The sequence below is a fragment of the Taudactylus pleione genome, unplaced genomic scaffold (assembly GCF_031769625.1).
Source record: "Taudactylus pleione unplaced genomic scaffold, aTauple2 ptg001628l, whole genome shotgun sequence".
In the NCBI taxonomy this organism is placed as follows: Eukaryota; Metazoa; Chordata; class Amphibia; order Anura; family Myobatrachidae; genus Taudactylus; species Taudactylus pleione.
The window spans coordinates 1466412-1478466 of record NW_028286025.1 but is presented as its reverse complement, the minus strand read 5'-3'; the positions used below and the strand labels follow the sequence as shown (position 1 = coordinate 1478466).

The following is a 12055-nucleotide window of genomic DNA, read 5'->3' as shown; positions in this document are numbered from 1 at the left end:
CTTGCTTAATGCACCTTAGGTGTGATGTACTCTGACTCTCCTAAAACACTGGGGCTGTGGTGTGCTCTTGCTTAATGCACCTTAGGTGTGATGTACTCTGACTCTCCTAAAACACTGGGGCTGTGGTGTGCTCTTGCTTAATGCACCTTAGGTGTGATGTACTCTGACTCTCCTAAAACACTGGGGCTGTGGTGTGCTCTTGCTTAATGCACCTTAGGTGTGATGTACTCTGACTCTCCTAAAACACTGGGGCTGTGGTGTGCTCTCTCTCTCTCGGTCAGCCTGAGTACTGGGGGGATAATAAGGGGCATCCCTGGTCCCTCCCAGATATGTAGTGTCTGCAAATAACCCGAGCACTAGGGCCGGCCTCTTCCTGAGTCCCCCCGAACAGCAGCACAGGAAGTTCTGCAAAAGAAACTCTGCCCTGTCTGTGCTCTCAGCTCCCGGCTCAGACAGCAGCATGCATGGGGGCCTGAGTGTCAGAAGCCCCGGGCTATAGCTCCTCCAGTGCAAGGATATATGAGGCTGGAGCTGCTGGACCGGAGGGATGGACGGGACCCCCCAGGATTCATGGTAAGGGGGGATCTTCGTGTCACTGCAACATAGATCTGCAATAAGTGGGAGATTACTGCTTTTACCCATTTCCGCCCCACCGTTACTGGGGTCAGTTGTTGTGGTACTACAAGTCCCAGCACGTCATGCTAGTACTTGTGGTGCAACCTTATGGTATGTGATAATATGCATTCTGGGTTTTGCTCCTGCAAATGTTTTCATGCAAAAAATCTGTTATTGTTACTTGTAAGTATTTCTGTACAGTAGAGAGAGAGGCAGCTCGTGGCTACAGAGCTGGGACTTGTAGTTCCACAACAGCAAATGATAGCCACAGGTTTCCCAAGCTGGGTCTACAGCGGATATTATTATCAAAGACGCTGGGAACAAAAGGAAAATGGGACATTAGAATACATTAGGAACGTCATCCCTTGTCCTAAGAGCTTACATTCTAAGGCAGGGGTCTTCAACGTTGGCCCTCCAGCTGCTGTGGAACTACACATCCCAGCATGCACTGCCACCTTTTTGATATAAAAGCATGCCAAAACTATGGCAGTGCATGCTGGGATGTGTAGTTCCACAGCAGCTGGAGGGCCAAGCTTGAAGACCCCTGTAATCTAAGGAGTGCTTTGGAGACCTGGATATTTAACGTTGCCATCATAGAGAAAGTTATCAGAACCCTCATTTTCTGGCTTTGCCTGGATGCCAGGAGTAGTGTCCTTTTATTTATGTGTTGGTGTATTCCAATAGGGGAAGTGAGGATACTGTAGCTGCTGTCTGTCTGGCTCTGGCAGGGAAATGCTGAGTGTGTTTTACAGATTAGGCTCCTCTGTGTTGGCCAGTTAGTTTTCACAGAGCTGCTGGGAACAGTTTTTCCTCTGCTGTGGGATAGATTTGGGGCCATGCTTGCTAAGCTCTGCTTATCTATGTGTACACTGTACATTTGCAATGTGTGTAAGAGACAGTCATGAGACTGCACTGTCGGTAGGATACAAAATTGCATACATCTGGTAAATGCTAAATATTGCTCAAGGCAAGGCGCCAAGTTACACTTTATTGTTAACACATTTTTTTTATTATTATTATAAAATGACAACACAATATTGAAATTTAAGGGGGAAATGTGAGTGTGTCATATTACAGTTACACCTACAGGTAATGCAACTCCTGGGCACGCCAAGCATATTGAAAGCAAGGGCGTTAACACAGGTGTGGCTTTATTAAGTGAATAAGCGAATGGTCACATCAGTTCAGGTCAGAGGTTCCCAAACTCTGCCATTACAGTCCAGGGTTTAAGGATATCCATGCTTGAGCACAGGTGACTTAATTAGTACCTCAGTCAATGGGATTTAACCATCTTCACTCAAGCATGGATATTATTAAAACATGAACTGTATTCATGGATTTAGGGACCTCTGTTCAAGGTAATTATGGATCGTATGGCTCAAAGAGGGGCCCTCAGTGACTGGGAAAAGGGGAGATTTTGGGGGGCAACTTGTCAGTGGCTTCAGTCACCAAGACCGCTTAACTTGCCATTCATTCATCTGCCCCTGTGTCTTTGGAGATGACCGGGATGGAAATGAGGGTAAATTGTCGGCAAAGGACAGCATTGGGCTGCAGGATCCAGGTAACTGTGGATTAATGAGAAGTGTGATGCAAGACAGACGAGATACAGCAGACCGATGGCCTGTAACTGTCTCCTTGCTGAGGCAGTTACCGGTTTATTCAAACAGTCCGACAAGAAGTCCATGGAGCGGGAAATCGGCCTGATTGCAGCGCATAAACCGTTTGTCGCACCCGGCAAAGCGCACGGGCAAACTATGTGGTTCTAAGAGCACAGGCAGCATACTACCAAGCTGCAACCCGCATAGGTTTCTATGGGGGATGCGATGCTGCCATATTTACCAATCTCAGAAGATGGCAGTATGCCAGCTGTAGCATACGGGTTACACATCGCATAATTAGCTGGGAGACAGTTTTTATGTGAGACAAACTTGAAATATGCCATTGTCTCATTTCTAACAGCGAATGGTTCCAGTGGCACCATAATGTGTTCCAGCGCATTTTCCTGGCATGGTTTGGCTGCGGTCATTCAAATGTAAGGTCACCACTAATTGCTACTGTACCTTTATAGTACTCAGTGATCAACTTTACCACCTGTTGCAGCAGGTTTTTCCTGGCAGGAGGGGTGGTAATTCCCTATTCACAAACCACGTGATCCATTGATCCCAGTGTTATGGATCTGTCATGGCCTTCTACTGTACGTCACGTGATGTGAACCTAACCGCGCATACATCTGGAATCACACATGAGACCCACCTTTAACCCAGCAACGGTGACTTATAAAGGTACTATGTCACTCCTGCACAGTGCCAGGCTTTGGTGTACACAGGTGTTACTGGCTGCATGTGACATGATGTGAGGAGAGGAATGGAGGCAGCAGGAAGCCACAGACTGAGAGTTTATATAGTGTAAGGACGAGGATCCTCCAGCAGCACAGAGTATATCAAGAGATTAGTGATGTGTTAGTGAGGACAGGGATGCATGTGACAGGGGCAGTGATATGATGTGAGGAGGGGAATGGAGGCAGCAGGAAGCCACAGACTGAGACTTATATAGTGGGAGGAGCAGGGTCCCCAGCAGCACAGAGTATATCAGGAGATTAGTGGTGTGTTAGTGAGGACAGGGCCGCATGTGACAGGGGCAGTGATATTATGGGGCATATTTATCACAATCCTCATCTCAGATGCAGATGGGATGAGATAAATTTGGCCAAAATCGCAATGCGATATTTGCATACATCGTATGGATGTATCAAATATTACATGCAGGGACAGAGCTTATAAGGAATCTCTGTCCCTTCAAAACTCTCCCTCGCATTTCTCAGGGTATTTTTTTTATCGCAAAACATACTCCGAGAGCGTGACTGTGCATGCTACTACCACCTTCGCGTCACCCCCCCCCCCCCCCCTCTCCCGCTAAGCTAACACTTAACCTGCAACCAGGGACCGGTGACCGATAGGCTCCTCTGTGACTCCGGTCAGCTCATCACCAGGCTCCTGCTCTGTGCTATAAACTGAGATGGCGGTGGGTGCAGGTAAAGTCTTTTTGTTTGTTTTTTCTTTACATTATATTATTATTATTATTATTATTATTATTATTAATAATATAATATTATTTGCACTGTAATCATCCTGTCTGTCAGTGCAGAGCAAGAGTGTGTGCAATGTGGGAAAGCCCTAGTAATGCCATCTCCAGGTGGCGTTGTGATCTCAGGGCTCCACCTGTTTTTTTTTATAATTTTATTTTAGTAAATTTGAGCAGATCACGTTCCCCGTTACAAGTATGGGAAATGTGATTTGATTACTAACACAATGCAAATTTAAGGGTTTGAAGTAGGCTTTTTTTTTTTTTTTTTTTTTGGAAAACTGCTCCAAGATCCCTTTAATACATTTAAAATTTCCGTTTTCACATTATTTTAATAAATAAATAAAAAATAAAAATGCCTGTATGTGAGGAGGGGAATGGAGGTAGCAGGATGGGAACACATCAGACGATTGGAAGCGGCAAGTGCATACACCCTTGCCCATGCTGGGTCTGACAGGGGAAGGGAGGTGCCATGCTGCATTCTTCATTAGCGACTTGCGGTAGCGCGCATATCATGGGTACACATTAGACCAGTGGTTCCCAAGCTGGGTGCCTGGGGTTGGTGGTCCAGTATCAAATAAAATTATCTTTTAGTCAGTGTGTTGGGCAAAACCAGTGCTAATAACTGGCAATCAAAAAATATGTGGACAACTAGAAGCGCAGCCCTGCCAGCCACCACATTACTGAACCTAAGGGTGAGATATATATATATTAACTTTTGCTGAATTTCTCAATAAGAAACTTTTGGTCCAGGAGGTGCCTTGGCATAAATGCTGATCCCCTGATGCCTTGATTCCAAAAAAGTTTGGGAACCGCTGCACTGGTCGATGTACCCGATATGTCTCCCACGTATAGTCTACTGTGTACCCAGCTTGATAGATATATAGTGGAAGGTGCAGGGTCCCCCAACAGCACAGAGTATATCAGGAGATGATTGATGTGTTAATGAGGACAAGGTTATTCTATAATGGGGGCAGGGTCTTCCAGCAGCACAGAGTATACCAGATGATTGATGTGTTACTGAGGACAGTGTTATTATATAGTGAAAGGAGCAGGGTCCTCCAGCAGCACAGAGTATATCAGGATATGATTGATGTTAGTGAGGACAGGGGTATTATATAGTGGAAGGAGGAGGGTCCTCCAGCAGCACAGAGTATATCAGGAGATGATTGATGTTAGTGAGGACAGGGGTATTATATAGTGGAAGGAGCAGGGTCCTCCAGCAGCACAGAGTATATCAGGAGATGATTGATGTTAGTGAGGACAGGGGTATTATATAGTGGAAGGAGCAGGGTCCTCCAGCAGCACAGAGTATATCAGGAGATGATTGATGTTAGTGAGGACAGGGGTATTATATAGTGGAAGGAGCAGGGTCCTCCAGCAGCACAGAGTATATCAGGAGATGATTGATGTTAGTGAGGACAGGGGTATTATATAGTGGAAGGAGCAGGGTCCCCCAGCAGCACAGAGTATATCAGGAGATGATTGATGTTAGTGAGGACAGGGGTATTATATAGTGGAAGGAGCAGGGTCCTCCAGCAGCACAGAGTATATCAGGAGATGATTGATGTTAGTGAGGACAGGGGTATTATATAGTGGAAAGAGCAGGGTCCTCCAGCAGCACAGAGTATATCAGGAGATGATTGATGTTAGTGAGGACAGGGGTATTATATAGTGGAAGGAGCAGGGTCCCCAGCAGCACCTATTACATGGTGTATGTGGGATCAGCATGAGGCAATCTACTCCACTTAGCTCCTTCAGAACCTCTCCTGCAGCCTTTGCCAGCCTGACGTGCTAATCCTGGCTTTTCCCTATAAAAATATGAGCATGGCATTACACAACATTTGCACACTGATCCAGCAATTCTACTGCTTCGGAAGTGACCTTTATTGTTCAGTAATCCCCTTATAAACCATGTCATTTCCCCTTTGCTACAGATAGTTTGTAAGTAAGAATTTTCCTCCTTCCATATACACAGGAAAAGTATTCATTGGATCTCGCTGTAAAATAACATCAAAGGAATATTCTTTACAGATTCATGGAAAAACTTACAGAGAACAAGGACCCAGTATAGTGTAGGTCTTAACTCCTCCTGTGCCAGAGAGGACATGCTGCGCTTTGTATAATGAGACGTGAGGCTTACATTTGTCTCATGCATGCAGACAGGTCCGTGAGTCACATTACAGAACCCCTGGGGTCCTTTATATACTTTTCTTTTTGGTTTTAACAGTAGCATAAAAACTGTGTATTCGATAATTACAATTCTATTACTTGATGGGCTACAAGTCTACTGACAGTTTCCTGCTCATATGCTGATGTTAGGGATTTACTAATACGAGCTTGCAGTAGATGTGTCCCCTCCACATAGAACCAAATCGGTGTCTGTAGAAGATTCAGGGCATGACGCGGAGCTACAGCCAACTCTGCAGTACAGCGCGCAGTTGCTCCGATGCCCTCTCGCTTCGCTTTGCCTGCGTGTGAACGTTGCAACAACCTGTTTCCGCCTGTTCAGATGAACATGTAAACTCCAAGTGCATCGTCCAAACCTGCATACGCTGATGTGCAGTGCGATACCACACACGCTATGCCCTGCAAACGGGCATACTGTATGTTTAAAGGTGCATATACACGTAACGATTTTGTAACCAACGATTTTCTGTCAGATTTTCCCTTGAAAAAGTGAATGATTTTTTGAAGTGTAATCAACGATTTTTACAATGATGAACGAAAAATGTTCCTTCCCTTAATGAAAATCATCATGTTGGACAGTCTGAAATGGACGATGAACGATAACTACAAACTGGAGCGCGCTTGACGATTATCGTTCATCATTATAACTCAGAAACTGAACGATTTTTTTTGAGCAATAATGACGTCATTAACGACAAATCGTTAAAAAAATCATTACATGTGTATGCACCTTAACTTGCCATCTGCCATTATGGGTGATGTGTTTCAAAGCTTAGAAGACGATAAAGATTGGAGAAGTTCTCCATAGCAACCAATCGGCTTGTAACTCTCATTCCAAAGGCTGTACTAGATAAATTGCAGAAGCTGATTGGGGGACTTTTCCACTTTGTCCCTCTCCAAGGCTTGATACATCTCACCCCTTTTTTATATTTTGGTCATTTGAGTGTTGTCATTACTATGTTTGGAATGCGTCTATAAATGCGTTTTTCTGTAAAAATGAACCTGGGAGGTGCAAAGTCTGACAGCTAGGTGCTCCATGTCCCCCGTCCCCCCCCTCCCCCTTCCTCCTTTCTCCTTCCTCCTTTGTAGGATGTGTCGGTAGTCGAGGGCCTGAGTTGAACCTGTGTGTGTGCAGCGGATTTCGTACTGCACGTGATCTGGAACTGAGCGCAGACAAGCATTTCAATTGCATATATGTATACCGGGCTTTGCCTTTCTTGCGTGGGCAAAGCTCAGTGAGGGGCAGGGACGGACTGGGGCTGTAGATCAGCCCTGGCAGTCCCCTCGCATAGGTGGCTTGGTTAAGTGTCATGAGGGCCTGGCCTCGTGGCACGCCCGTCTCCTCCCGGCCAAGTCGGGCGCTGGGAGGCAGTGCTGCTCGGTAAGGGTTTATGACTGAACCGGCCCATCATGTGTTCACTGGCCCATCACTACCGCCACCCCTTCCCTCCCCCAGAGCTCGTACCATGAATTCCGGCGGGGGCATGATTTCCGCCCTATACAGCAGCAGCCGCACTCCTTGGGCCGGCCCTGAGGCCATCGGCCCTTCTGGCATGTTCCAGGAGTGCCATTCGGCCACTCCGGCCCTGGTGAGGGGCGTGTCTTTGCAACTGGAATTTGCAGCAGTGTAGATACTCCTTTTTGTAGGAGTATCTTTTGCACCTGTATTAGAGCATAGCGTGCACGTGTGTACTGGTGATGACTAATAGCAAGCCAGGTGCATATACTGTAGAATGTGAGTGCCACGCAAGATGGCGTCCAGTTCCGCCTATGGGCGGATATAGGCTTTTCCGGGACCTAAATGTCTCCAACATGACTGTCTTACGGCAACAAATTCATGTGCTTTCCTGATTAAAAAAAGAAAGAGGTGCATTCACAAATGAACTCCCCAGAAAGCATTACTTCACTTGTGCTGCACTTACACGCGCTTTATAAATGGCCTTCAGTGTTTCCAATCATGACTTCCACATAGATACTGGAGCAAGTGTCATAGGAAAAAATAATGACATTTTTATACAGCAAAGATACCAAAAAGAAACAAATACACTATTATACACCCTCAAACTGCTGACAAAGACAACAGGAGTCTTCAAGGTCTCCTAACGCTGTGTTGTGAATGAGTCTATAATAGGATATCTGATGCTCTGCCCCCCCCTGGTATTTACATGGCGTTCTGCAGGCATTAGGAGGAGAGAGGTGACTGATATAAGATTATGCATATCCACATTTTTTTGGTTTGGTCAAGCAGCATGAAATATGGGTAGATTTAGGATATATACCTGTACGAGAAATAAACAAAATTAATATAGGTGGATGGATAAGTTTAACTTAATAACCAATGTTATGCTAGCCGAGAATTTGTAACTGGTGGGAAGGTGTGCTATATGTAACATCTTAAACATTTCACCTTTATTCCTACTATTATGACCAAATTACCTTTTGGAAAGTCGTAACTTGGTGGCTTTACTACTGTGTCCTTTTTATGCAAATCTTGTCCCATTTAAACATGTCACTATTGTACGTAGCGGATGACAGTCTCTGCGTCTGAACTGAGGGCCTGATTCAGAGCTGAACGCTCTGACCAGAGCGCTCGCTCTGAAGCAGTGCCCTCCTACCTGAAAATGGAGCGGCCTCCTGTGACCACCCACAGCATATGCGAGCGGCCAAAAAGATGGTCGCGATGGTCTTTCTACCATCGGGCTTGCGACGAGACCCTGCGGTAGGGTCTCACTGCCGCAAGCCCAGGAGTGATTTTGGCTCTATCAGAGCCAAAATCACTCCCACTGACATCACTAGTGATGTCAGTGGGGCCGGCTTCAGACGGTAGGCGTTCCCATGGGAACGCCTCCGTCTGGCAGCCACGCCCCCGGCATGCCCACCAAAGGGGGCGTGCTGTCAATCAACATCGACAGCACGCCCCCTTTGGTGCGAGACCCGTAGCGACGGAGACCCCGCCGCTGTCCGGGTCTCGCGCATGGGCATGACGGAGCTCCCTCCGTCGTGCGCATGCGCAGTGGGGCAACATCGACCCGCTTGCGAGCGTCCTTTGCTCGCGAGCGGGTCTGAATGACCCCCTTATTCATCTGTTAGTCCAAACACTCGGCACTAACACCTAAACAATGTTCAACAATGGTCGGTGCCCTCCTTTAAGAATTTTCGTCAGGACATAAAATACAAAAAGCACATGCACTTACCTATATACCCCTCACCTTCACCCAATTGTGTAACGCAGACGCTCTCACACAGTGACGCCCGTCAGCGCCGTCCCGGAGCCCCGTCGCAGCCTGACTGACGTGATCAGTGGGAGCGTGGTTGCTAGGTGACAAAAGCAACAATGCAAATAATCGTGAAAGACCATAATGACAGTGACTGGTACAAACGCCAAGCAGTAAGCGAGCGAGCATCATAGGGATGTTAAAAACGAATCAAGCTAAACAATAGCAAATATCTAAATGATAATCTGAATCCAAGAAACTCGTAACAGGGGAGAAATCTATACATATACAGAGAGCTCAATATACCTATATAATGACACATAGAAGTAAATATACGGTGGCAAATGCATTTGTGATTAAATACTTCCAAAATTCTCCGGACTGAGGGAACACCTATAAATATTCAAAAAGCTCAATAAACCTTAATCATCTCTAATTGTGTCCAATTACATCAGTCCGTGACAACAAAAGACCAATGCACTGACCATAAACTGGTAGTAACACGAAGAGAAATCAATCATTATATCGTATAGCAAACAAACTATAAGGAAATGTGGTAAAATAGAACAAAGGCTACATAGTTTCAGATAAAACCGTTCAGAAGGCACTGTTCTTTAGCTCTTTTTAGGTTTCATAGTTTCCAACTTATGGATCCAATGTGCCTCCTTTTGTAGCAGCAACCTAGATCTGTACCCTCCACGATGATTCTCAGGGATATGGTCAATCATTTTGTATCTTAAAGAGCTAAGGGCCTAATTCAGACCCACTCGCAAGCGGCTGTCCGCTCGCAAGTGGGTCAATGTTGTGCACTGCGCATGCGCACGACGGTGGGAGCTCCGTCGTGCGCATGCGCCAGACGCGACGGGCGAAGGACTTTCCTTCGCTCGTTGTGTCTGATCAAAGGGGGCGTGCTGTCGATGTTGATTGACAGCACGCCCCCTTTGGTGGGCGTGCCGGGGCGTGCCTCCCTGACGGGGGAGTTCCCAAGGGAACGCCTACCGTCAGAAGCCGGCCCACTGACATCACTAGTGATGTCAGTGGGAGTGATTTTGGCTCTGATAGAGCCAAAATCACTCCGGGCCTTGCGGTTGAAAAACTCAACCGCAGGCTCCGGCTCGCAGTGGCGATGGTCGCGATGGTCAAGACCATTGCGGCCATCAAACTGCACACTCGTATAGGCTGTGGGTGGTGACCCACAGCTATACGAGCGTCCAGGAGGACGCTCCATAATTATGGAGGGCGGCCCTCATTCAGAGCGTGCGCTCTGCTCAGAGCGTCCGGCTCTGAATGAGGGCCTAAGTCTGTGCTTAGCATCACAAAAGTGTTTAGCCACAGGTTGATCAGAAAATTTCCCTTCAATAGCCATCCGGATAGCACTCCTGTGCAACGCCATCCTTTCTTTAAACTGTCGTGAGCTTTTCTCAATATATAGGTAATCACAAGGCCAACAAATAAAGTATACTACAAACTTATTGCTACAGGTAAGTATATGTTGAATACGTATTTTTAATCCTGTTTGAGGATGCGGGAATGTGTCTCTGATTGCCAGAAAGCTACATGTGGTACAAAAACAGCGATAATTCCCTGGCTTTTTTGAAAGGAAATGTGCTTGTTTAGTAGCTCCAGAACCCCAACCAGTAATATCAGTCCTGACAATCCAGTCCCTAATAGCCTTATAGGGGTATTCAATATGGAGCGAAAACGCCGTTTCTGCAAGGTTTTCGCTCGGATTATGTCATTTTCGACGCTTTTACTTTTACACCTTATTCAATTTGAAAGCATTTCGCCGCTGCGAAAAGTATATTGCATTCGTCCCTGCGAAAAAGCATCACCAAGGAATGGGTGGAGAAAAAAAGTGCAGAATTGGGGTTTTGGGGTGCAACATTTTGGAAACCACCCTGCAACCTTCAGACAGTCCCCGAAACGTAAACTGTGTTTACATTTTTTTTAAAAAGACCTCAGACCCCAAAAAATGCACTTTCATTTTGGGGGGCGAAAAAAAAAATTTGGGGGTACAAAGTTAAAAACTAGCGAAATACAATCTAGGGGAGTCCCCAAGTATGGCCCAGGTGTTTTTTTCATTGCAGGTGTTTGCGGCAGGTGGATTTTTCACGTTTTTTTAAAACTTCACTTTAGCAACTTTTAAATATGCTCACCCCCATTTTCAAGTACCCCAAATTTGCTGGGACTACTTATTTTCTGCAAAAAAACCTTCTAAATACTATTCTTCACCACCTTTCCAAATCCCCAAAATAGCCGCTATTGAAGACCGTTTAAAGACCCCAAAAACCGTCAGCAGGGCTAATCGGGGGTATCCACAGTGATCCCCCATGTCAGAGCATCTTTTTGGGGGTGTTAGGGTAATTTCCGCAAAAATCTGCAAAGTTTTCGCTGATTTCACATTCGCCGGGTGCCGTTTTCGACGATTTCATATTGAATACGGGTATAATCAGGGGCGCGCGCGATACTTTTTCGCCGGCAAAAGCTCCGATGTGCGGCAAAAACTTCAACACGCATAGACGGCGAAGTTTACGTTTCATATTGAATACCCCTATTAGATCATTTATAGCAAGGAACAAGTGTGGCATCCTTAAGTAAAGGTGGTTCCGATTCCTCATTTCATTATTCAAATTAAAAAAACGTGAATTGGATTATCACCTTCATGGTGTAACACTATCAGATTATTTTAAAGAAAAAAAGATACCGCGTGGCTTTAGGATACGAAATATTCCCACGATTGGCAGACCTAATTCTGAGTTTTGCAGGAAATGGGCCACAATTCTTAATAGAGCTTCCTTTGATCTCATTCTTTTGGTAATCGAAGAATCTACAAGAGAACTTAACCTTATCAAAGAAAAAATTAAATCTTCTGAAAGTTTACATCTGAGTACTTTAACTGCGGATAAAACATGCAATTGGTTGGATAAATTGCAGGTACAGGTAAATAAATATAA

At 45.7% G+C, this 12055-nt stretch overlaps 1 protein-coding gene across 3 annotated transcripts in view; it reads left to right on the top strand.

Moving 5' to 3' along the window:
* The first annotated feature begins 284 nt into the window (after positions 1-284).
* Positions 285-12055, top strand: part of RIN3 (Ras and Rab interactor 3) — a 68402-nt gene continuing 56631 nt past the window's right edge. For 2 of the 3 annotated variants that reach the window (XM_088464296.1, XM_088464294.1), the window contains exon 1: positions 286-573. In XM_088464296.1, the coding sequence (XP_088320422.1) occupies positions 548-573 (26 nt within the window). In that variant the 5' untranslated portion in view covers positions 286-547. Of the gene's footprint in view, positions 574-12055 lie in introns of all 3 variants that reach the window. The other variant, XM_088464297.1, reaches the window with a different exon arrangement.